Source organism: Carex rostrata, chromosome 21 (genome assembly GCF_964058835.1).
Source record: "Carex rostrata chromosome 21, lpCarRost1.2, whole genome shotgun sequence".
NCBI lineage: Eukaryota > Viridiplantae > Streptophyta > Magnoliopsida > Poales > Cyperaceae > Carex > Carex rostrata.
Genome location: NC_135938.1, coordinates 4,500,979 through 4,527,076, shown reverse-complemented (window position 1 = coordinate 4,527,076; position 26,098 = coordinate 4,500,979). Strand labels below are relative to the sequence as shown.

Here is a 26,098-nt window from a genome sequence, read left to right as displayed (position 1 = left end):
CAGGAGAGAGAGAGATTGGGAAAAAAAAAATGAAGTTGGAGTTCGCGTTTTTTATCCCAGAATTTTACAAAGAGAAGGGAACGAGTGGGGTGTTCCATTCGGAATTTCCGGGGACTAAAATGGGTCGCCGAACGCCCAGTTAGAAATTTCAACCCATCAATTCCAAACCCACGTAATTCCCAGATGGAATTGTGCAGCCGAACACGCCCTAAAACAAAACAAAAAAGTATTGACTGTAAAAGTTTAAATTCATTTCTACTTTTTTCAATTTCTTAATTTCACCTGAGAGGGAATTCATTTCTACTTTAGGCGATTCATTTCTACTTTTTTTGTTCGGCGGAAATAAAACTTATTTTCTACTTTATTTCTCTATTCCACTCAAGTAACCACAGAAAATCATATTATGCGAGATCAAAATCTAAAGAGAACCCATTTTTACCTTACATTATTTTCAAATAATTTCTATTAATAAAAAACTATGTTCCAAATAGCCTGTTAATAATAATAATTAAAGAAGTTGAGGCACTTGACGAGAGTATAGTTTTTCTTTGTTCTTTTATAGTTTTGGTTGGATGTCATATTGTCATGTATATTTGACAAAACAGCTACATACCAATTTTTTGCTTTCTTTTCCAAGATGAAATGAGGAAATTCTTTTTTTACACTAGCAAAGTGAAGACTTCATAGACCAGCGCCTCCAGTGTAACATTCTATTATACTACAGAGGACGAGAGAACATATTTGGCGAAACAAATCATAAGACATGAGACAAAGCTACTCAAATACAACAAAAAGAGATGCAATTCAATTAATTGGTTGATGCAACCAATCACGTTACTGAGATGTTCGTATCCATTAAAATAATGATTATAACTTTCTGTCCAGATGAGCATCCTAAGTCAGGTTCTATCTGACTGGAGAGGATTGAACTCTGACACTGGACATCTCCATTAGTTAAACAGTGGACGAGAAGAACTAAAGAACCCCTGCCACAGTGCCAGGTCTTGTGCTAGAAAAGGAACAGTACATCTCCAGTTCAACATACCCAGACATCCACACGCAGAGAGCGTGCGCTGCTGAAAGAAACAACAGACCAAACCATGACAACAATTAAATGCTCCCTCTTCCCTTCTCTATCTTCCTCTTCTCACCTCTCTCTCTCTCTCTTTCCCCCTCGTAGAAAAAATAGAAGCAAACTCACATCCCATCCTACTACAACAAAAAAATTCGAAAAAAAAAGTAGACGAATAACAATCTGAATTGACGGCGATGATGACGCCACGGTCGGTGGCGATTGGTTCCAGTCCAGGCAGAGCAGAGAAGCTCCCGGCCCCACCAGGCCTGGCACGGCTCTTCATTCGTAAGAGCAGAAGCCGAGCGGGGGTCCGTGCGAGCCCCATGTTCGGTGTACGTAGCCGAAGTGTGGGGCCCACAGGCCGTACCAATGGAACTGAGGGGGAGGAGCCGTCGTCGCCTAAAGTCACTTGCATCGGCCAAGTACGGATCAAGGCGGGGAAGAAGAACAAGAAAAAGAAGCCACAGCCGAACGCGACGGTGCAATGCCGGTGCCTTCAGAAGGCACTGTTTTGCGGCACGGTTTTCGAGAAGAAGAAGAAGAAGAAGAAGAAGAAGAAGAAAAATGACTTGATGCTGAGGAGGCTCTGGTCGTGCTGGGGCACGGGTAGCTGTCACAAGCGGAGTTTTTGTGGAAAAAGGAAAGAGGCGGTTAAAGAAGGTGATCGCGTTGTGGCATTTGAATTGGGAGGCTTTCGTGAAAATGGGGTTAGATCGGAGGTGAGGCCAAAGGATGAAGAAACCGCTCGATTGTCAAATTTCACCTCAGAGCCGGGTCGGTTTTCAAATTACAGTGAAGAACCAGCTAGAACTTCCAATTACGCACGAAGGTCAATTACTGGCCGGGAGGAATTATCGGTGTCAGATCGAGATGAGGAAGAAGAAGAAGAGGAAGAAAAGGAGGAGAGAGAAGATGAAAAGGTGTATGTGTCGTCAGCAACAACGACACCACCGAAGAATGCTCTTTTTCTCATGAGATGCCGGTCGGCACCGCAACACCACAACCGGTTTGCACCATCTCCAGTGACAACTGTAGATGAAACAATTGAGGTGGTAAGAGTAAAAGACGCAGAGAAGGGGATGGGAGTGATAATGGAGAAGAAAGAAATGGAGGAGGAGAAGAGAGTTGAAAACCAGAGAGGGAGTACTGAAGGAGAGGAAGAGGAAGAGGAGGAAGAGGAGGAAGAAGAAGAAGAGGAGGTGAGATGCTCCTCGGCAAGGCCGCTTTTTCTGACGAGATGCAAATCAGAGCCCGCGATCAAGGGAGAAGAGATGATGGCGCCGGTGGACCCGGAAATGGCATCGACATCATGCTTCTGGGCCCACACTGGTAGTGGCAGTAGGCAGAGGAAGATTGTGCATGGAATTGGGCATGAGCAGAGAACACAATCTCCTCTCCCTTCTCATTGATATTTGGTTTTGCTGTTCTCTTTTAGTTTATTTTCCCTTTTGTGATGTAATTTTTTTTTTCTTTCCTCAAAATACCCTTTTTGTGCAAAAGAAACCATGAGTGCTTTGTTATTGCAAAGATCTTCCTTTTTTTACGTCGTCACTTTTTTCATGATAAATTTTGCTTCAATTATCCATCCGCACAAGGTCAAGCAATTGATAAAATTTTCAAGAGCTCTCTCAATTGATGAAATTTTATTATTGTCACTCGTTTTTATATTTACTAAAAAATACATAACCGATGTGCTCTAGATATCCATATATTTATATCTTTGTACATATTTATATCATTTTCCAATTTCCTCGTGAATTACGAGTAATACTTGTGGTAAGTGACGACTGATAGAAAGTGACTAGTGAAGTCTTTGTACAAATAAAGAAGGGTACATAGTTTTGGTTATTTTTATGTTTGACCTTCTCTTAATAAAAGGTTCTTTCTCTCTCGAGATCTACTTTCAAGGTGGAATCTGAGAAGAGACAATCACTCTAGTGTGGTACTTCGTGTGACCGGACAGCTCAGCGCGATTAAATAAAGTTCTCTTTCTTATGTCATCGTGGGACATTTCCCTAACACGAGATAATAGATGAGATTTTTCAGTCATAGAGAGAGTCACGGCTCATGAGTGGAAAGGATTATCAAATCTCGGTCATTTAATTTGCTTGAACAGAGCGAGACGGGCTATTTGATCTGGCCCATGTGTTTATACTAATTAAGTCACTTTTAATCTTTTTATAATCAATCAGATTTTAATAGCACACAGGGCCTTTTAAACTGTAGGATGGCAGCAGATATGGTTATAACCTGATGTTATCCCTCCACAATCCAGAAAAGCAGCCCTGATCGGACAGTTATTTAATCTGTAGTTGTCGAATGCAAGTTATGAAGAACCACAAAAAAACAAAAACTATGCTCGGAACGGACCATAGATCAAGTCATGTCATTTGCCTACTATTATCTCATGTCTCTGCATCTGCAACAATATCAGAAGTGTCTCAATAACAGTGACAGATCATTTCCATTTTAGCGTGATCAGAGTTCTATAATCAGGAACGAGAAATAATTAATTTCATTTCCCCGATAATGATTTGAACTAAAGTTTGAACCTTCCGATGCTTTCACCTCACCTAGCTACTTTTACTATTTTATGACGTGATCAAGCTCCTTTTTTCTGGTCTATTGAAAAGACTAGATGGGGAGCTTACACGTTAACAAAAACAGTAACAGAATGCTAGGTAATTCATTACATAACGGATCAACAAAGATCAACACAAGTAAAACCAGAAGGGTATGTTTGAATGCATTGAGAATAGTGCTATTCTATTCTAGAGTCCATCCAAACAACATCAAACGCTATTCTGAACAGTTAGAACAGTCTTATTCCGCTAATCCGACAAATACTTGAAATAGCGTGAATAAGCTCTTCAATAGTAGCTATTCTCAGTAGCTATTCCAAAAAGTACATCCAAACAACTTTTTAGCTATTCCGAATAACTTTTGAGTTAACACCATTCTCAAATAGTAGCTATTCTAACTATTCTCAATAATAACTATTCTAGAGTGCATCCAAATGTACCCGATTATGAGAACAATTTACCTCTATGCCAGTGCAAATTGAACTATACTCGTACTCCCTATACGATAGATGATTAATTTACCTCTGTCAAACGAACAAAATAGAAGGCTATAAATCAGTAACATCTTGACTGTGAATTATTAAATCCAGTAGCAGATTGCTCTAACATAAAATAGTTATGTTCCTATCACTTTCGATTGTATGTAATCTACTCTATAAAATAATTCATTTATCCCATCAATTGATAACAGCATAATAACCACCAGAATTTTGACCAAAGAAAAAGAAAGAAAGATAGAAAACAGCTAAATATATATAGCTACTACTCACTAATTTATATTAACACATCAAACCTTCCCCTATAAATCGGCTTACACCTTGGGATGGCCTCCATTGGTCTCCTATAAAACATGTACATGCTGCTTTGCTGCAGGCAAAAAAACCCCGGCCCTAGCCTGCACAATCCGGTCTCAAAAAATCAATCTGTACGACAAAAAACCAGTAAACTTAGGAAGAGACGAGAAAAGAAGCCCCTCACAACAAGTGCTTGCTGAGTGAGTTTTGCTTGTATTCCTCAGATGCAGGTCTCTCAGCACCTATTCATCCTAGTGAGATAGATGAACTGGCCTTCCAGGGGGTTTCTAAACAGTGGAAACCCTTAAAGGCTTCTTTCTAGAAACCATCCGAATCAGAATCTGTATCGATGTTATAAAAATCATTCTGGTGTGGCCCAATATGATGCGACTGAGGGAACCCATAATCAGGTCCTTGCATATCGCTCGAAGGATCTGGCCTGTTATGCCTCTCATCACCATTAGAACTCAGATGTATAGTAGAAGCTGCAAGAAAACAATTACTTGAACTTGTTAATAAAAAAGAACAATCATGTCTCTTGGTGTTGTAGTACATTAGAGTGAGAGAGAGGGGATGGGCAAACCATCATTATTTGATCCACCCAGCATGGATGACTTGGCTGTAGGTTGCTGCTGAGGTTGACGGATGTAAAAATCAGTAGTATCGACATGGCTCCCACCAGCAGCAAGAGAAAGAGACATCCAATCATCAGGGAGAAGCCCATTTCCCATGTTCCTACGCTCACTTGCGTCATCCTGCGAGGTAGTACCAGACGGCTGGGTTGGCAGAAATATCTGAAGAGTAGGGTCATCTCCACCAAAAGCTAAGGGGTTCGCAACCAGACTGCCATGCAAGTCGGGGTTACTACTGTGGCTATTCACAAAATCCTGCGGATCCCCAATAGCATCCCCAATGGCACTCACATCAGTCGTCAAATCATACCCATTGGATGGAGCAAGGCCCAGGGGGTCTGCTGGATCATTATCATTGCTGCCAAAGAACTGGTACCCTAAACTTGACATATGAGACCCAGGCATAGACAAGGTGTTTATGTCAAATTTGTCAAATTCATCAGGGTTGCTGAAAAGTCCAAGGCCAGTAGTTCCTCCATTTGTACCGTAAGCCGGATCTTCAGCATACCTTCCAGAAATACTCGGATGGGGGTTAGAGAAGGGGAAAACACTGGCTTCACCTGATGGACCCGCTTCATAGTTAGGATTGCCATCGTCAGAGTCACTAAGTACAATCACATCCTTGTCATTTGGCCGGGATTGTCCTCTATCCTCTACTAGGTTGTAACCTGGATCAAAGTTGAGAGCGACAGAAGCAAACTCATGGCCATTGTTTAATGACAAATCGAAGTGCACCCCACCATCTTGATTAACACTGGAATCATCTCCATCCCTGAAGCTAGACCCGCTGCTAGTCATCTGTATTGCTCTTGGTATGTTGTTGTCAGGTTTTCCATGAATATGGTTTCCAGCAATTGAGGGTCTCTTGTTTGCAAGGTCATCATGCTTGCTGACTTCCCACATTCCATTGCGGTTTCTCTTGATGCCAATTTTCAAACCTGTATGCCCATCAGATGTAGGTTCTGGCTTAATAAGGTCTGCCTTTTCAACCATGGGTTTCTTGGCTTCTACTTCCTCTCTTACAGCACAAAGAGAGCCATCAGGTGAGTGCCACTTGGTGAGCTCCTTGTGCTCAGTTTCTCCCTTGACACGCCAGCACCCATCAGGCTTCACTTCAACCTCACATACATCTTCACCACATTTGCGCATCTGAAATAAACCAGCATACAAGGAGGCATCAGAAGCATGGTACACAATAGATTATTTTTTTAAATTTATATAAACAACATCAAGATATCATGCAACTGAGATTACCATTGAGGTGATCCGGTTGAAATATGGATCAATAACAATGTTCTCAAGAGAGTAGTTCTTCATGCATGTGGGACATTGCCACTGAAACAGAAAATAGAATAAATACATTACTCGGGAAATCTTAAAGAGAAAAGGCAAGACAGCAAGAATAAAATTGGGAAGCTATATGAGATGATAAACCTTTTTCGATCTCTGGTTGAGTTCGACAAATGCCTCCAGATCAAAACAAGCTATATGAGCACAGGGCTTGAACCTCCCAGAGGTTTTTATTCTGGACCCGCTCATCTGCATATTATGACATACATTATAATTTTATTATAAACAAGCACTGAAGGAAGATGGCAATGAGGATATAAGAGTAATATAAACAAACACTACAAAAGATGGATCAGGATAAAAGAGTAACTACTACGCACAGGACAGCGGAGATTGACAGTGACCAATTCGGCAACTACCTCAAGGTCACTGTCACTATCTGCATTATCCGAGTCTTTGCCACCGCCGACGCACCGCTTAACCCGAGCAAGAGCATCTTCCAAAGGCTCTCCGATAGCCTCCTTAGGAACCATGTCCAGGACCTAAATGTGAAAAACACACACAGTATATATAGCATGTAAATATGAACTCAGACAAGCCAAATTATATGGTAGAGTGTCTGTGCGTGCCGCACACTAGTGAAGTTTGATGTGAAAGTGACATGATCAGCAGAAAATACACAAGTGCAATATGAGAGAGAGAACTAAATTGGTTGGCGCACCATCTTTTAGACTAGAATCCTTTCCTTTTTGTTTTCAACCAAAAAGGTACACAGAAAAGTCAACCATTTTCAGAACAGCATGGTCCGCCTAAATTAAAATATCATTAACAGTTTAACTTTTGATTGGATTTACTTTTTTCAGAGCATTTTCTCCACTTAAAAAAAAAATAAAGTGATGGAGAGGAAAGAAGTGAAAGAAATAGCTGACCTGTTGAAGAGTCCTTTTCCTCGCAATTCTGATGCCAAAACAGAATGTGCGTGTATCACATCTTGTTAAGCATATTTTGTTATGTCCCTCCCTGCTTAATGTGGTGATCTAAGAAAAAAAAAAGACATTTTTTTGGCCTCATAATGCTACCCCGAAAATTTAAACTCAAAATTTGACCGAGTGACAGTATACTTACCACGGGACCATCATCTCTACCATTGATTCCCAGTATCTGTTGGCCAGGTCTGGGAATTACTCTGACGTTAATACCTATTAATTTAAAATATATTTTAAGAACACAAGCATTTACTTCTGAACAGTCCCACAAAAAATGTACAACAGCAAAAGAAGAGAGATGTTTAAATAAATCTCACAAGTACAATATGTACAGTTGGATATCAAGTTTTAAAAATAAAAGGAAAAAAAATAAAAAAAATCAAGAAAATAGCTGGAGAATTTCACTAGCAAAAAGATTAAAAAAGGAATCGCACACACGAGTATTTGATATACCATTAACTTGCAGTTCTGCATGCTGTGGCCAGTGCATTCTGAATTGAACTTTATCATTAATGAGCATACACCACACCTGCAACAGAGCAAAAGAACAGACTAATAAGGACTTTCAAATAGGTGCTCACGTTTATGTCCTTCAATAGAGCAACCAAATCAATAAATGTCAAAAAATTTAAGGAACAGAATTTAACCTGGAGGTCATAATCAGTTCCCTGAAGCAATTCTCTGTCATATCTAGACAATTGAAATGTCTTCTCCACGCTTTGTATTGTGTTGCTTCTGTATTTAACACAACCAACAAAAAAGACGATAATGAAGGAAATAGAATTGAGTACAATATACTGTATTAACTCATTGCAATCAGTTGCAACACTGAATTTCCCACATGGTAATGTAGGCCCTAGATAAAGTATCATGCTTACACAAGGGTAGTGATTGCTATACCTACCAACTATTGTGCATGCTATACTAGTGTAGGACACGAATGAGATAAAAAAACTAGAGTAAGGCTACGGTGCTACGGCTCAATATTCGAGTTTTCAAAATCCTAACGGTTGATCCGAACAGTTCATCTTGTTCTCCATATTAATGTGTTTGGAGACCAAATTTTACATTTTTTGGAAATTTTTTACTATTTTTTTAGATAGGTAGAAAATCACTTGATCTAAAAAATTATGCACCATTCAGATATTTGATTTTCTACCTATCTAAAAAAATAGTAAAAAATTTAAAAAAAATGTAAAATTTGGTCTCCAAACACATATTAATATGGAGAACAAGATGAACGGTTCGGATCGACCATTAGGATTTTGAAAACTCGAATATTGAGCCGTAGCACCGTAGCCCTCTATGCAACCCATAGCACCGTAGCCTTACTCAAAAAACTAACATCAGCAATTGAACATACTTTTGAAAATAAAAATGATTAAAAAAACATCAACATAGTTTGCAAATAAAAAAATTCAAAAAGAGAAATGTGTAGGCATTTACCCGTCATGTGCCAGACCAGAAGATGCGAACTTGTAGGCGGGCAAAGGTTGCGAAGAAGTGACCCAGAATCTGTTTGTTAGCATCATTTTGTTTGGTGAAGAACAGAATCAATATTAAAGGAGACAATACAAAGAGATAATTTTAAGAGGGACAAGGAAACATACGGATCTGCTCTGCTGAGTCTGCATAATTCACAATAAAAGATTTCTGGGTATTCAGGCCGTACCCCTTCCATTGGTTTCTCAGGTATAATTACACAGTCGAGATGTTGCCAAACTTTGCATTTAACATCTTCACACTACAATAGAAAATCACATCAGGACAGTAATTCGTGTTTAATATCTATTACCTCCATTTGCATGCAATATCTATTAGGACAGTAATTCGTGTTTAATAAAATGACTATACCAGAATCATCGAGTTTGTTTCATGGGTGCTGCCACAAAGGCACCGCACTTTCACCATTGGGGCAGGGGGGGCTTCGACCTCCTCTTTTGCTCTGATGAGATGGTTAGTAAAATCTGATGAGCTCTGGCTTCTTGTTCCTAAATCGGGAGCACCATGTACTTGCAATTTTCTATAAAGGAGACAATGAAGATACATGCTTTTATTTCATTATTTTATTCACTTGGGCGAATGGTTGTATAGGTAAAATATGGAGATGTTATACCGATAGGTCTCATCGACTATCTTTGCCACTGCCTCTTTCCCTAAGGCATTTCTCCTTCCCCACCTGTGAGCTCCTACATTGCACTGATTTATATCAGAAAAGTTGCCATGTACTGATTACTATAAAAAGATTAAAAAAATATAGCAATCAGAATATCAGAAGTAAGTTGCATTACCTGGGTCTTCAGAGACCAGCGTTAATATCCTGTCGACAAGGTCCTACAAAACAGTGGATAAATTAAAAGAGAGAAAATAGGACACACTTCTCAACAACTCAAGAGACCCAGCAAATTATATATGAAAAGGTAGGCAAGACTCCTACATTGTGTTTGTTTTAAGAGTTTAAGACTCCTCCCTCTCAGGTGAAGTTTCAAATGTCGGGAAATTGTTATTGAACTAGATTTTCCCTTTTTATTAGGATACAGTAAAAACTTTTACAACTAAGAACCATCAAGTTAAAGCAGCATAACATGAAAATTCTGTTAAAAGAACATTGTATATAATTAGTATTTTGAACAGCACCGTACCATGGTTTTAAGTGTGAGTGAGAGTATCTCTGACATTATATTACACTAAATTATAAAGAGTAACAAGGTTACATCTGGAAAAGAATTCGACTTAAAAGAGCTTTGTTCCTCTGTACCTGTTTTTTCCCTTGCTTAGCTAAATGGAGCTGTGTTAGGACATCTTTAAGCTCCTTTATCCTGAAATATTGCAGTTTTTCCTGCCAAAATAAAAGAATGAAAGCATGTATATTTACTGCATAACACCAAGACATAAGAAGACATAAGAAAAGAAATACATTGGACCAAAACATGGTTTTTCAGGACAATCAAAACTGCTTTTGGGGTGCACGTATGTAGCAGATTAAAACTTGCAAAATATAACCAGCAAAAACTTGGTGTCATATTAACCCCTCATCTTTAATTAAACTTTGTAAACATAAATTAAACCCTATGAAATTTATCAATATATGGTCAGCTAATATATTAAAAAACTGATTATGCTTCATCTAGAAAAAAACTCAGCAGGCTAGAGGTCCTTGATGCGAGTCATGGCGTTTGCATTAGTACTGTATATCATTTATCAATCAGTTCTTTCAAAGTTAGCAAAATTAGCCATTTTCATCATAATTTAGATTGGATTATTGGTTCGCAATTTAGAAACAAAACAAAGCATGAAAATGCCATGCATCAGCTGAAAATTCATCTCCAGAGTAGACTTGAGTAGAAGTTTTAACTAGGTCAAACTACATTAATCAATCACAGGAAATTCTTCCCGAAAATAGCAATAAACAAGGTCCACAGCAAAATATCAACACACAGCAAGGCAGAAGAGAAATAAAATACCCTGCAACTCGTGACTAAATCCATGGATTCAATCCTGGCAAGTTCCAAGCCTCTAACGATATTGTGATGAACCTTTTCCAGTGAAAATCATACTGCACGCGCAATTCACGATCAAATCCAGTAAAATCGCCAGAAATCCCAGTTAGCAAGACCACCACTAGACCGATTCTCAACTCAGTTTTAGGGTTCCAACGCAACACTGTCAATCTATCAAATCTCTTCAGCAAGATGCAACAGTTAGACTTCCCAATTCATAACAACCTTCGGAGAAGCCACAATAAACCGATCAATTCCAGCAATTTGTAAAAGGTCCTGCCGATTCTGAATCGGGGTTACGATTTGGGTTTTCCTTTATATAGAATTATCGAGAAAAATATAATTATGGAGAGAGAGAAGGGCGAACAAGCTAAAGCGATGAATCAGAGATCTTATTAGGCCCTCTTCTCTCTCCTATTGAGGAACCGCGGCGGACCTATCACGTTATTCAAATCGGGTTAATTATCAAGCATAAGTCCGCGCCATGGTCTGACGCAGCAGATCATTTCCTGCGCCTGGAACACGGCTTGGTCTTTCTCCAAAATAAAAGAAAGGTAATCCCATGATTTACTATTGTTTATTCTATTTTGTTTTCTTCTGTAATTTTAGATTTATATACGTGATATGTTTATAAGAAAATATGAAGTCATAAAAATCCAAATGTTTTATATTTATATTCTATAAAAGGGCCAAAATAATATTTTTTAAGGTCAATTTTTATTAATTTTCTTACTATTAAAGTGAAAGTTCTGCCTTTTTTAGCAAAAAAAAAGTTTGAATACTGCAAATTTTTTTAGACACAACTTTATATTTTTCATTTATTTTCAAATTTTAAACTCAATTTTGAATCCAAAATTTGAGTTTTCAAATTCACCAGAGGTTCCATAAAATTGTATGAACTTAGAAATTTATTTAGACCACAGGTGGTCAAAAAATTAACACATTGAAATGAATATATCATAGTCAAAAATATGAACACAAGAAAACAAATTATTTAGTATTTATTTTCCAATTTCATCATAGTCAGAAACTTTACACATATTCACGTTAAAAAAAAAAAAAGTAGTATAATTAATTCTTTTCCAAATGCGGAGTAATTCATCTTCGTTTTGGATATTACCTTGGCAATATTTATGTGGACCTGGTCTACGAAATTGTTATGATGGCTATGACTCGTCTTCGCTAAGAAATTCCGATTCTCGTCTCTGTGAATTTCCCGAATTCATCACTGACAGGTAGGACTACGGCCCGAGCAGGAATCCGGACCCCTTATGTCAGAGACTGGTTGGAAATGATAACGGAAATGAGTAGGGAAGTACCTATGACACTATGACCGTGTTCTTTCGTTGTACGAATTGGGCTTTTTGGGCCTTCGTGGCGTTTCGTCGCGCTTCTGCGTTCATCTTCTCCTTTTTACTTTTTTTATTTTTTATTTATTATTCGGTTGTTTTCTTTTTGCCTCCTTTTCAAATTTTTTTTTGAGAAACCTTTTTCATCTTCACCCTTCCAATTTTTTTATATTTAGGCTCTGTTCGGCGGCCTGCTAAGAAATATAAATTAAAAATTTTGAACTAATTTTTACTGTTCACTGTAGGAAAAAAAAAATTAGTCTGAGTGAATTTTTTTTTTTCCCACGTAAACAGTATTCTTCCGAACAGGACCTTAATCTTTTTAAAAATAGCCGATATTTGCAAGTGACGCAGTCAGCCAGTCATACAACAAAATTCTTAGCTGAAATTTTTTTTAGGCAATATTCGGAAATCTTAAGGGTGCAAGCCCAAAAGTATCTTCCTCACGAGTTTTATTCGTCGATCGACGGGTGTCAATGACAATGGGAAAGCGTGCTTGTACTTGACTGGTTTGGTGGGCACTTCACCGGGTCGGGTTTTCTAATCTACTATCAAAGATTCCAAAATGCCAAAGCATATTACCAAAAATCCTCTCCATTTTCCAAAAAACTGTACCTCTCCAGTTATTGATATGAAAAAAACAAGTCATACTGTAGAAGGCGACACCACATTCAAATGGTTTTTAGTACAAATTAAATGCCCTCGAGGGCCCCAGCCACCAAGTTTGGACCCGACTCGAACCAGTCTTAGACTCACAAGTTGGGTCGACAAAATTGGAGAAATCAGAGACTTGATGTTTATGATGAGAGTTGAGTAATAGATATACGACTAAAATGGACAGCGACTCAGTGGTAAGCTCTTTTTTTCTTATTATATTATATAAAAAAAAGAGAGCTCGTGGATCATGACTAGGAGGTCAAAATGAACACGGTACTTGGCAAGATGGGCTATGGCTCCATCTCTGAAATGAATTTTCGGCTCATACTCATTTTAAACATTAGTCGGGTCCAAGCATGACCCGTTACATAGTGTTTTAGTTCTACATTTAACACGGTGTGGCGGTGACGCCAAGCCGAAATCTCATCATTCCTCCAATAGTGCGAGTACAGATGATAAGGTTTAGGATTTTGTCTAATAATTGTTCTCTTCTCATCTTTTTCATTTGCGTGGTAAAACGAGTTCATACCATGCTCTGCTTCAGTCTTCAGACATCGAATGAGATAAATTGGAGTTATTGGAGAAGATAAACAAAGAGAAATTTGCATCAATGCGGGTTTTAATTATGTCTTTCTTTTTCTTTAATCCAGTCAAGCATCCATGTGTTCGGTCCAATGTTTAATCTAGGTTGTTTGATCTGCATCGTGAGTCGTGCCTACAGTTTAAATTATAATGAATCGGATGCATAAACTTTGACACCAATCAATCAAATATTTTTAACCGGACATCGAATGATATATGCAATATATATGCCTGTGGAATCTCTTCGCTAGGAGATGGTAATAAAAGTCAAATTTATCAACCGGATAATGTTTTTCTCACCATGCTAAAGTAATCAAGCATAACAGGAGAGTATTAAATAATAACTTAGATGGAAATTGAGAATTGGGCTTATCTATCACCATGATGTATTTAGTATCATGCATAGTTGTTATGAATTTTTTTTTTTGGGGTTTCCAAAACTATCGTAAAATAATAAGAAAAATATGGCAGAGAATTTTTTTTTTTTTTTTTTTTTAACTTTGACAGTTGCTGTCAAGTATAATTTTTATTAATTACTCTCTAAAATCTCGGATTTCTCGATTTCTCGGGTTTTCGTTTTAAACCCAAGATTTGTGTCTAAATTGCTTGTAGACTAGCTCCTTGAGCTTCTTTGATTGTTTATTTGCCGATTCTTTCCCCGATTTCACCTCGGTTATCGATTTTGATTTCTAGGGTTTTGTGCCAAAATCAAAACTGGGCATAATCGTGAATTGATTAGTTTAATCCATCCGATTAGGCTTGTAATCGGTAGGGTTACCTCTTGATCTTGAATTTCTAGAACGTTTAATGGCTAATTTGAGGTTTTGACCAAATTAGGGTTAACCAATCGGTAAATTGAATTGTTACGGGAACCGAATTTGTGAACCAAGGTTAAACCAAGTGTATGTGTAATATAGGCGTAGGCTCGGTCGAGCAAGACTTCGCGGGACATTTCGAGACGTCTGATCCATAAGTACGCGATACGCTCGTCGTAATCAGGTGCGGGATTCTTGGACTTGTTTGATATTTCATTTTCAGGAATTAAATTGTTTATTCGTTTGTCATGTTGAATGTCGGATTGTTGCATCATTGAATTGCATAAATCATTTGCATAGCCCAATCAAATTAAACTCGAATTATTGTGAATGAAATGATTTGCATGCTTGTATGGTTGTCATTTGTGTCGATCTATTATGATCTGATTTTGATTGAAAGTCACCATGGACTATGTATGTGAGCGGATTTACGAAGTTGAGCTGTATAACTGACTTGGATCCGACGAATTGTGTTTGTGAGCGGATTTACGAAGTTGAGCTGTATAGCTGACTTGGATCCGACGAATTTGCAAGGTTGAGCTGTATAGCTGACCTTAAGCCTCGGATCCTTCTAGCGCTTTAGGTGAACGACCCTCAGTTTTCCCAGTACCGGTTGGGACGAGGGGTGAGTGATTGTATTGATGTGTAATTTGGAGTCGTGGGTGACATGTGTAACGTCTGTGGCTCGGTGGCATTCTCCTACGTGTTAATGCATTTGGACGGTCAATTGAATGTTACGAACATTGGAATGATTTCAAAGAGGATTTTCTTTATATGACTTGAACCAGACCTTAGTAAACGGTTAAGCCAAGCGATTACAGATGAGTGTCAGATAAAGGGTCCAGCTCGGTGGAACGTCTGTAGGTGTCAGTAACCCTACAAACGAGGGTTTGATAAAGGGTCCAGCTCGAAAGAACATATGTAGTTGTTGCAAGCCTTAATGAGTCGAGTTAAGTCAAATATGTGTTGTGTTGAAATTCATCTTGGAAATTCCGTTAATTGTGATTCATCTGGTTGAATTGTTGTCGAGCATATGCATTCTTTTATTTACGAATATATATATGTTTGAATTGCTGTCGTATGGATTTCATTTCTGAATATGGAGCTTGATTGCAAGTCCAATAATCTAATTGTGGCAAATTCGCACTGAGAATTTATTCTCACCCCCACCCTTCGGGTTACCTTACAGGTTCTGGTGCGTCTGATTCCGGGGAGGCACGCGAGTAGCAGGCCGTTGGTAGTTTACCTTATATGAACCTAGAGATATTTTATTGTATAATTCTAGGTTTAGCCTTTTGGTTGGTATCCGTATGAGATACTTTGTTGTATTATACTCTGACCAGACTGTGTACTCTGATTATATTTAGAAACTTGTTTTATTTTTCTTATTGTCTTGATTGAATTGTTAATTGCCTTGTAAGTAGACACGGTATTGTATGCTTACGGCGGGGTACTGTTACTACCCTTAGCCGCGGGGTGTGACATTTATACCGATATCTGATTCAATTTGAGATGTCCTAATTATGGTTTGATTTCACAGTTACATCCTCCACCAAGTCCCTAACCTTAATTTATGTATTTCCGGCTTAGATTACAAATTAATTAGATCCTAATCCAAACCCAGGGTATTTGCATTCATAATTTGGTACTCTCCTCTCATCCTAACTACTTTGGTTCTTTCGAATCCAAAGCGGGGACTACATCGATTTCAAGTACTAATTATGTAATTAGTGTTAGTGTAATAATCTAGAAGTCAATAATACGATAATTTATCATAAAGCTTTGTTCATGAATTGGATGATTAATATCATTTTGTTGCCTTGAGTATTATTGAATTTATGGATCATTTCGAGTTCATGACTGAAATTGTGAAACTCCATAATATAGATAATATATACTCTTAAAAAGTCACTGACCAAGGTAATTAGCAGGAACACTAATTACCGCGATAAGGTTAGTATGTAGATTAAAAGATGGTTAAGTTTTACAAACCACCTGACACGAGATGTCATTTTAATCACATAGATACATGTTCTAGGAACATGGTATTTGACAGACCCCGAATGAAACATTAAATAGAATTGTGTTCGTGTCATTTATGTTTTCATTCAGTGTCAAGTTCTACAGTATGAGGTATTCATCTTTCCTACTAAGAAATGTATATGTGTGATTGTTATCAAACGCTGTCGGTAAAATGCAGTTATAATGGTAGCTCTTCGGTATACATGGCTTAGCTGAGGTAGTGATGGTTTACCAAGAATACTATTTGTCCCTCGTATCTCTATACGAGCTATAGCATCACTGGGCCCCTTGATAGAGTAAGATTATCTGCTAGCGGTATAATTACAAGAGTAATTATATTTGATAATCTGCTCAAGATCAAGAAAAGATTCAGTTAGCAAGGATGACACACATCTACCTTGAAACTAATCTGATAACTATGAGACAGAAGAACAGACACAAGTAAATTGTTTACTGGATCGTGATATTGTACAGTACAGCATCATCTGTGTAATTGGATGGTCATGATGTGTTGCTAGATGCCGCTCATGATTATAGAAGTTAAAATAGTTTTAACTCTATTTACCAACATAACACAGATCCTATTGGGTCACACTACATAGGAGTTAATCGGAGAATCTTATTGTGATTGATTATAAATTGGTTATGACCAATAGTAAGATGGTTATAATTAATTATACGTGTTATAATTAAATTATAAATATTATGTAAAAATAACAAGCAAAAACATTGGTTAATTTATAAACGTGTGTGACACGTTGTATAAAAGTTAACCGGTTAATTTATAAATGTGCAGGACACGTTGTATAAATTACCGAAACAACAACCGCAAGAAAAATATATATAATTGTTCAGAATAATTATACGAATATTATTTGTATTCGGGCCGAGGGCATTCGGGTCTTTTCAGATTCGATCCTATCCGCATGACATGTCATCGATCCTATCCAGATGACATGTCATCGATCTTATCCACATGACATGTCATCCTTATCCATTCAATGACATATCTTGTAAATAGGCATATGTTGAGGGGTATTTCGGTCTTTTGCAAACCTCCTCAAAAGCCTATAAATAGAGGGGTGCATGTAGAGAGAAAAATTACTAATTCACACATATCGTTTCGTGCAGAATTGAATCGGTATTTTCTCTCTTTCTCGGTTTCTCTCCCAAATAGGGTTTCGGTTGAGAAAAGAAAGTTATACGTAGTTGACGTATAATCTTGCGAGTTGTTGTGAATTATATTTACGGGATCGATGAATAGTGTTTTACCAAATTTCGCGGTATGTCAATTTTGCATATTGATGAAACTGAGCAACCAAAAATTCGTGTTTACGGGTTTTCGTCTTTTTCCCATGAATAGTGTTTTTGCAGAATTCTGCGGTTTATGGTATTTTTGGCAGAAGAAATAAACCGCTCTCCGGTTAGTCCTGGTGGATAACCGATAGAGGTATCACACGTGTGATACTCCGAGTCGATTCCTTCCCTAGTGAGGCTCTACTCGCTCGGTCTGCATTCCAACTGTGATTTGGAAACAAGGTATAAATATGTTATATTAATCTATTTAATTGGTAAGTAGATTAAAGTTTTAGAAATCAATCATGGAGTAGATCTGTAAAATGATTAAATTGGGTTTTGATGCCAAAGGAATACTGAAGGTGGACCGCCTTGGAAAGTTTCCTGACATACCCCGTTTAATCCTGAGCTTAAGTTGGCCGTAGAAATTTTTGTTCTACGGTCATTCCGCAACTTAAGCCTAAACGGGTTTTTGGTTAGCACCGTAAAACCCCAACAATTAGCACAAATGATAAATCTCATAAATTAACAATCAAATCCTATAAAACAATCATAACAAAAACAAATAACCGAATAAAATAAAATTAAACAGGTTCATGCATTAACCTAAACCCCTAGAAAGAGATCTACTTTCTATTGGAGAGATCCACTACAAAAGTTGGCAAAAATAAGAAGAAATAGAATAAAGAAATGATTACACCCTTTATCAAATTAAAAACCTCAAACTTGCCGAAATCTTGGAAAGATCTTCTCCTTCTCCTTCCTAGAAAAGCTTCTGGAACTCCGGAAATTGCTGCAGATTTATCGCTGTATTTTATAGAAATTGACATGCACCAAAGGTGAGAGAGAGATGATGAACGTCCTTGAATGGGAATGAACTCCCCCCCCCCCCTTTATAGCAAAAGACTATGCCCAATCAAGAAGCATAATTGCGGGGTTAGTGGGTGCTATCTTTGGATTATTTCTCAGATTGTCATGTCCAAGTTTGGCTTTAAAAACGCGTCCCTGATGCGCCAGAAATAGAAAAACTGTAAAACCATGTAATTCTGGCTGTCTGCGGGTCCAGTGCGTCCGCATTGGTGGTGAATGCGGATGGATGCACTGGCTTCAACTTTCCTTATTTACTTCCATGAAAATTTCTGCGAATTTCTCTGAGTGCGTCCTCACTGGATGTGAGTGCAGATGGATCACCCGCATGGTGATTTTTCTGTGCTGTTCCGAAGTTCCTGAAATCGGCTAAGTATTGAGTGCGGATGGATGACCCGCACTGGCTGATGAATGCGGACGCATTATGCTCAGATTTTTTCTTCTGCAGGTATGAGATGCTGGAAATTCGGCTAAGTACTGAGTGCGTCCGCACTGGATTGAGTGTGTTCGCACTGGGAGCCTTTTTCTTCTTTTTCACCGTTTCCTGCAATCTAAAGCAAAACAAATGCATTAACTTGATTCTAGATGTATTCTAATCATTTTTTATTCAAAATACATGATATTTAGTGTTGTTTTTATGATAAAATATAGATCGAATGTGTATATAATTTATATTTATCACTCCACGTCGTGACAATTCGTTTGAGACCCCACTTGCCAGTCTTTCTTCTTAATTAATACATTATTAATACTATTCTTTATCGGTCACAGCTATTCACTATTTCAAATGCACAATCCAAACAATATTTTTACTAATCCGAATAGCATCAATTTCACACTGATCTAAAAATCATTATTTTTTCTCTATTTTTAATTTCACTATTCTAGCATCCATCCAAACATACCCTGCTGATTTAATTCACATATATCTAGACAGTTGAAGTTCTTCCAGTTTAACCGCGAGCTGTTGGGATTCGGCAAATATTATACTGCAATAATCAAATAAACTTGTTAAACATCTGCTTTGATAAAGTTTAAATGAAATTAATAAAAGTAACTGAAATTATCATAAAGTTAATGTCAAAAACATTGCACCTTACTATTAATTTTAATTGCTTTAGCGTCTAGAAATTAATTTATAAAATGAATGAGCAAATTTGAATTATTATTTTTTCTGCCAAAATGACCGTTCTGAAAACAAATTTATTAAACAAAAATTTGCCATTTGTTAAATTTTCATAAGATACTCTTAGTCGTAAAAGAGTGAATCCAAATTCTCTCCAATACAAACTCTGACACAAAACCTTTCTGCTTTCGAGTGACTGAAACGTGGGACCGGTCATCACTTATTGATTAATAAAGCATTCTGGGGACAGTGGTGTCTGCATTCCCCGAAATTTTTAAATATACCATACTCTAAAAAAAAAACACCAAATAATAATTTTTTCTAAAAAATTCGAATTTTGATACAGCCGCATCCCCTAAGTGTGGCTATTTTTATGGGGATCGCATCTAGATGATGCGGACCATAAATAGAGAGCCACATCTCCTAGATGCGGCCACCTTTTTTTTTTCCCCTTCTCCTATGCCGGTTCAATATGAAGGAAACAAAAAAAAAGGGCGGTCGCACCTACAGAATGTGACCGTGTCAAAATTCGAATTTTTAAGAAAACATGATTATTTGATTTTTTTTTTTTTTGGAATATGATATTTTTAAAAATTACAGCTACATGCCAGCCGGTTTTTTTTTATTAATATTCAACATTAAATAAAAGTTAATAGAAATGTTTACGATATTTGAAAAATTATAAAAATGTCCAAATTACCAAGAATCTCAGCGGTCCACATTTTTTTAGACCAGGATTCTCAGCAGTTCATAAAAAAAAAATGAACCGTCAAAATTTTCGGCAATTAGGAAATAATAATTTTTTTTTATTTGACAGGTTTCTGTGGCCGGCCGAATGTTTGGATTTATAATTTTTTATTTAATTAGAATATTTGTTCTGTTTTTTATTTTTTCTATTAAAATATTAGAAGTATTTTTTATATTTCTTTGAAAATAGATGGAATGCTATAGAATTAAATTTATTTAAAAATTTGCGACAAATAATCCGGATCAATATTTTTTAGTCGGGTTTTTTTTACAATTATAAGAAAAATAAAAATATTTTAGGTCTGAGCTATTGATTCCGGTTCAAAAATCACTTCTAGGTAAATAAAGAAATTATTGTGGTCCTTCTAGTACATTCAAATTTTAAGGTACTCTATCTCTTTTTCTAGAGGCTATTTTATATTTTTAATATTTTAATATTTTTCTAAAATCACTTCTAAAGAAATAGATGGAATAACTTAGAATTTGAATGTACTAGAACGACCAAAATAATTTCTATATTTACTCAAAAGTGATTTTTGAACCGGGATCAATAACTCGGATCCAAAATATATTTATTTTTTCCAGTAACAAACAAATAAATATTTTAATTTTTCTTACAGTTGCAAAAAAACTCGATTGAAAAATGTTGATTTGAATTATTTGTTGCAGTCTTTCCTGTAAAATAAATTCTATAGTATTCTATCTATTTTAAAAAAAAAATACAAATATTTTAATATAAATAATAGAAAAATCATAAAATTTTCAAATTAAATAAAAAAAACATAAATCTGAACATTCGGCCAGCCACATAAACCTGTCAAATAAAAAAAAATGATATTATGTCTTAACTACTGAGAATTTCGACAGTTTTTTTTTTCTGGACCGCTCATAATTTCAGCGGTCAAGAAAAAGGTGGATCGTCTAGAATCCTGGCAGTCCAGAAAAAGGTGGACAGCTGAGATTCTCAGCAGTTTGAGTATTTTTATAATTCTTCAAAAATCGTAAGTATTTTTATTATTTTTATTTAATGTTAGATATTAATAAAAAAATCGGGCATGCTAGTGACTTCGTAACGATTAATGTTTTTAACAGGGAAATCAGACTTCCACATGTCTCCTTTCCGGAGGCCACACGATTGTTCAAAGCAAAAATACAGGAATTTGCATCCATCAAAAATAATTTCGAGGGCATTGCCATGTACTATTTTTTATCATCTAAATAATAGATAGTCTACATATGTTTCACCTATCAAATAATTTTAAGGCCATTGACATGTAATTTTTTTAATCAGAGAGACTGATTAATTGGGCTTCTTTGGATCTAGTTACGGGCCGGATCTATATCAGTTCCAGATAAAGGAAACGGGTCTGAAATCTAAATCATGTCTTTGCTGCGGGTCTCGACTCTCGAGGCTAAATCGAATTTAAAAAATAAAAAATAAAATAATAATGCAATGCAAGTGTCATGACTTGTGAGAATTCGTATCCCCTCAGGCTACCTGACTGAGTAGAATTGAATCGATCGGTCCGAAAATGGATTGACACGCATCTCAAAGCAAAAATAATCCTGCCCCTACTGTCATCCCGAATCCCGACCGGATGAGACTAAATCTGACCCGTCCATTTAAATTGTGTTGAGTCAGGTACCTGGGAGGATACGGATCCGACTTGTGAGCGGAGCAAGCAAAGAAAAGAACGTAGAACGAAGAGGGGGGAGTTGAAGCGCGCGAAATCGCTGAATACCATCGTTAGTTAGATCAAAGGAAGGACGAGTGAGAGAGAGAGGGTAGTAGATGGCGAGTGTAGATTGGGAAGCCTTGAGGATGTTGCTCTCCACGCAGTTATGGCGCATGGCATTTCTGTGGACCGCGTCTATCCTGTATTCTCACCTCCTCCTCCTTTTTACCTCTCCTTCCCGCCGCTACTCCCGCCTGCGCCTCTCCACCGGATCTTACTGTGAAATCACCCGACCCGTTTGTGTTGTTACTGGAGTAATTAAGTTCCTTACTCCTTTGATTAATTATAGTTATTTCTTCGTTTATTTTTAACTTCTCTGTAAAGTGTGAACCTTTGATGTATAACATTAGATGAGTTTTGTTTAGCCCCTTCTTATTTCAATATATTATCAGCATTGAATTTTTGGTTATTTTTTCGTTTATTTTTAACATCTATGTAAAGTGTGAATCTTTGATATAGTTGCCCATATACACCCATAAAGTGTATCCATTAGATGTAAAATACCTTTTTTGTTTAGCCCCTTCTTATTTCAATGTATTATCAGCATTTAATTTTAGGAGCATCTACATGCTAATTACTACCTCAAAATAAAATGCGTCTTATTTACGTCATGGAATGGAGTTATGAGCTTCTTTTTGTTTCTATTTCAAATTTTGAATCAGCCGAATTGGGTTTCTCTCTTCTTTAAATAATTTCATTGTGCCTTTTCAGGCCACCTCGGGATTGGGGAAGGCAGCCGCAATCAAATTGGCTCGGGAGGGCTATCATGTAATTCTTGGTGAGGCCTTTGATTAATTTCTACGTTAGGTTGTATTCGTGTTTCTATGGGACTGAAATCTATTTTTTCTTTTAATTTATGTATCAACTGATCGTCAGCTGGGCGAAATCCTGAATTGCTTGTCCAGGTACATGCAAAAGTAGTCCCATATATTTTACAACATATGCTTTATCTGTTCTAATTTTATTTTTAAAGCTGCTATAAGTTGGGAATTTGATCTTTTGGCTATTATCGGGGGCCTTGTGCTTCATACATTGTAACCATCAACTCTCTGGGGGGATAATTGAAAATTTCTACTTTTCTTTGGGCAGATATGTATATGTAACTAGAGTTAGGCTAATATGCTTTATAAAACATAGGCTTGTGCTTTACGCCCTTCCATACCATTTTCAAGTTCCAAACAGCCGATCTGAACCGTTCAACAAGATCTCCATATTAAAATGTGCTTGAGACCAAAATTTTCCTTTTTTTTTGTAATTTTTTTTTACTAATTTTTAGATCTTCTGAAAATTACTGTTTTTTTATGGTCCGGAAGTGATCTTCAAAAATTATTAAAAAATAGTAAAATACATCCAAAAAATGTAAATTTTGGTCTCCAATCACATTTTAATATGGAGATCATGTTGAGCAGTTTAGATTGATTATTTGAACTTTGAAAAAAGAAAACAAGGGCATAAAGCACCTTAGCCCGTCTCTATGTAATTATATAATAAGATCTTATAAAGCTTCTTTTCTTGGAGTAAAAGCAGATAGTTAAAGAGATTAAAGAGCTAGGGGATACATATGTTGAGGCAATTCAAGTGGACTTGTCATCTTATATTTCAATAAAGAAGTTTGAAATTTCTTTAAAGAAAAGGCTTTCTGACTTGGGAATTCACGAGTCAATACAACTTCTGGTAAACAATGCCGGCATTTTGGCCAAGTCTCACCGAGAAACCCCTGACGGATTTGACGAGTAATTAAATTTTAATGTTTTTTCACCTAGGTTTGGGCATTTTGTACAATTATTGCAATAAGGTCCATAAATATATATTTTTTTATAACTGATCTCTGTATGGTGGAGATAACATTTCAATGGTGTGGTTGCACATTTTGAAGTTGAGTTGTTATGAATTTTATTCTATGCAAGGATGATGGAGGTTAACTACATAGGCGCATTTGTTTTGACAAATCTTCTAATGCCATTGCTAAAGAATAGCCCTGTGCCTTCTCGTGTTGTTAACGTGACCTCTTTCACTCACAGACATGGTAAGAGTATTATTTTTTTCTTTTCGTTTTTCTACCACATGCTCATGTTACATAAAACAGATGCTATCTGTTAATGAATAGGAAATGAAAACGGGAGATTAACATGTTATATTTTTTCATCTGTATCCAGTGTTTGATCTAGATGTGTATGAGACACTGTATTCGAGGAAAAAAGGACAAAACTATCCTTGTGCCTCTACCTATGAGCATTCCAAATGTAAGCCTTTTTTTTATGAACCATCAAATATTTTTTCTGTAAAGAGCAAATAGGTAGAACATCACAGTAAGGATTAGAAGTAGCTTTGTTAAATTGGAGACATCACAGTGTTGATGATTTTACATTTACATTACCTTTTTACTCTTTAATCTGTATGGTCTGCTTAATTCACAGTATGTCTATTGCTGTTTACATATGAGCTGCACCGACAGTTACATTTGGAGCCTACTTGTCAAGTCTCTGTCATGTAAGTGCTGCTGTTTTAAAGTCATTTCGCTTTCCTGAATTTGTTATCTGCTTGAATAGAGTTGTAGACTAATTGCGCTAATTTCAATTGGTTCAAAAAGGTTTAGGAAAAAAAGAAAACAGAGGATTGATGAATTATTTTGTATATATAAATATTTGCATGATTTAGGGCTGCTGATCCTGGAGTTGTAGAGACAAACATAATGCGAGAACTTCCCCTTTACATTTCAAGATTCTCAATTTTTGTTTTGAGAATTCTGCATCTTTCGCAACCCCCTGAAATTGGGGTTAGCTCAATTATTGATGCTGCTTTGGCTCCTCCAGTAAGCTTCAATTACACTTCTCTCAATCTAGAAATTATAACCTAAAAGACAATAAAAATGCTGTATTTTCTGGGACATGCTCACATAAAAACTATAAATATGTTTGATAAAGGAATAGATATTATGGAGAATAAGCCTGATTGACACCAGTGGCAACCCACTCATGCTTGTTGAAACAAAAAGAAGTTTTTTTTTTTCCCTTCTCACAATGAGTCAGATAGGTTTGTATCAAATTATGTTTTATAAAGGAATGGGTAGTATCGACAATAAACTTCATTGACAACAGTGACAACTTGCTCAGAGCTTACCAATGCAAAAGAAGAAATTTTTTAATTTTATATATGTTCTCCATGAGTTAGAATGTATGTATCCTATCTGGTGCAAGTTCAAGATCTAATTCTCGTCCATTGAGTGATTTGAGAAACTAATGCTTTGGGTTTATTGGGACTTGATTGGTGACCGAATAATTCTCAAATCGCATCAAATTTGTATAATCTACATCATACAAAATAGACCTAAAATTTTGTTTCTTCTTTATTTTGGTAAGCATCTAGACTGTTGTCACGGTTATTATACAAGTTTGATTGTCAAATATCAGCTGTTACCTTCATATTGATATTTACAAGTCTCTACATGTATTCCTTAAATTGTATATGATACCATGTATTCCCTGAATTGTATATGATACTAAGATTTTTTATGCAGTTTTTAGCTAAAAACAGGAAATTTAATACTTTGTTCCTTTTGTTTGTATATAGGAAGCATCAGGGAAGTACTTTTTTGGAGGTAAATCTCAGACTATAGAGTCATCTTCTCTGTCTGGTGATACGGAGATTGCTGCGAAATTGTGGTCTGCTTCATCTACCATATTGAAAGAAATGGAAGTGAAAGCTGATAAAATAATTAATTCCTAAAACATGTTCCCAAATTAAGTGTCCACTAATAAAATTGCTGCATGTGATGGATCTAAAAATTTCTCTCAGTTCAATAAATATATTCCATCCGGCCAATTCTGGAATAACCCAAATCTTTCTGCAGATATTTATATATATTTTTTTCGTTTTTATTGGGTTTGCAAAAAAACGGTACTTCGTAAAAATAGTATAGTTGTCGATAGCTAACAAGTACACCAGTCATTCTGTCCTTCCCCAACACCATTTCGTTGAAAATGGCCTTAATACAACAATAGCGAGAATTAATATATGCTTGGATGGCAATAAAAACAGAATT

At 36.6% G+C, this 26,098-nt stretch overlaps 3 protein-coding genes across 3 annotated transcripts; 2 read left to right on the top strand and 1 right to left on the bottom strand.

The window, feature by feature from the left end:
- Nucleotides 1–1,114: 1,114 nt before the first annotated feature.
- On the top strand, nucleotides 1,115–2,578 carry LOC144573538 (protamine P1 family protein). Its single transcript, XM_078323323.1, has one exon. The coding sequence runs from the start codon at nucleotides 1,270–1,272 to the stop codon at nucleotides 2,482–2,484; it is 1,215 nt and encodes a 404-aa protein (XP_078179449.1). The 5' UTR covers nucleotides 1,115–1,269; the 3' UTR covers nucleotides 2,485–2,578.
- Nucleotides 2,579–4,208: 1,630 nt separating this feature from the next.
- SIZ1 (DNA-binding protein with MIZ/SP-RING zinc finger, PHD-finger and SAP domain-containing protein) lies at nucleotides 4,209–11,309 on the bottom strand. Its single transcript, XM_078322764.1, has 16 exons — nucleotides 10,824–11,309; nucleotides 10,118–10,198; nucleotides 9,651–9,693; nucleotides 9,476–9,548; nucleotides 9,214–9,382; nucleotides 8,970–9,103; nucleotides 8,806–8,874; nucleotides 8,007–8,094; nucleotides 7,813–7,888; nucleotides 7,499–7,572; nucleotides 7,303–7,410; nucleotides 6,754–6,915; nucleotides 6,518–6,622; nucleotides 6,338–6,418; nucleotides 5,035–6,232; nucleotides 4,209–4,936 (listed from the first exon to the last, which is right to left on the bottom strand). The coding sequence occupies exons 1-16, from the start codon at nucleotides 10,845–10,847 to the stop codon at nucleotides 4,770–4,772; spliced, it is 2,652 nt and encodes an 883-aa protein (XP_078178890.1). The 5' UTR covers nucleotides 10,848–11,309; the 3' UTR covers nucleotides 4,209–4,769.
- A 10,688-nt stretch (nucleotides 11,310–21,997) lies between these two features.
- LOC144573002 (NAD(P)-binding Rossmann-fold superfamily protein) lies at nucleotides 21,998–25,878 on the top strand. Its single transcript, XM_078322655.1, has 9 exons — nucleotides 21,998–22,310; nucleotides 22,768–22,834; nucleotides 22,933–22,961; nucleotides 23,584–23,789; nucleotides 23,964–24,082; nucleotides 24,213–24,299; nucleotides 24,474–24,546; nucleotides 24,715–24,868; nucleotides 25,627–25,878. The coding sequence occupies exons 1-9, from the start codon at nucleotides 22,113–22,115 to the stop codon at nucleotides 25,780–25,782; spliced, it is 1,089 nt and encodes a 362-aa protein (XP_078178781.1). The 5' UTR covers nucleotides 21,998–22,112; the 3' UTR covers nucleotides 25,783–25,878.
- The last annotated feature ends 220 nt before the right edge of the window (nucleotides 25,879–26,098 follow it).

Excerpts from the sequence above, each read along its gene's own strand:
- LOC144573538 (XM_078323323.1), top strand. The coding sequence starts at position 1,270 with ATGATGACGCCACGGTCGGTGGCGATTGGTTCCAGTCCAGGCAGAGCA.
- LOC144573002 (XM_078322655.1), top strand. The coding sequence starts at position 22,113 with ATGGCGAGTGTAGATTGGGAAGCCTTGAGGATGTTGCTCTCCACGCAG. Across the intron at positions 22,962-23,583 it reads ATCCTGAATTGCTTGTCCAG|ATAGTTAAAGAGATTAAAGA; the intron begins GTACATGCAAAA and ends GAGTAAAAGCAG. Across the intron at positions 24,869-25,626 it reads ATGCTGCTTTGGCTCCTCCA|GAAGCATCAGGGAAGTACTT; the intron begins GTAAGCTTCAAT and ends GTTTGTATATAG.
- SIZ1 (XM_078322764.1), bottom strand. The coding sequence starts at position 10,847 with ATGGATTTAGTCACGAGTTGCAGG. Across the intron at positions 10,199-10,823 it reads ATTTAGTCACGAGTTGCAGG|GAAAAACTGCAATATTTCAG; the intron begins GTATTTTATTTC and ends TTATTTTGGCAG. Across the intron at positions 9,383-9,475 it reads ATAGTCGATGAGACCTATCG|AAAATTGCAAGTACATGGTG; the intron begins GTATAACATCTC and ends TCTCCTTTATAG.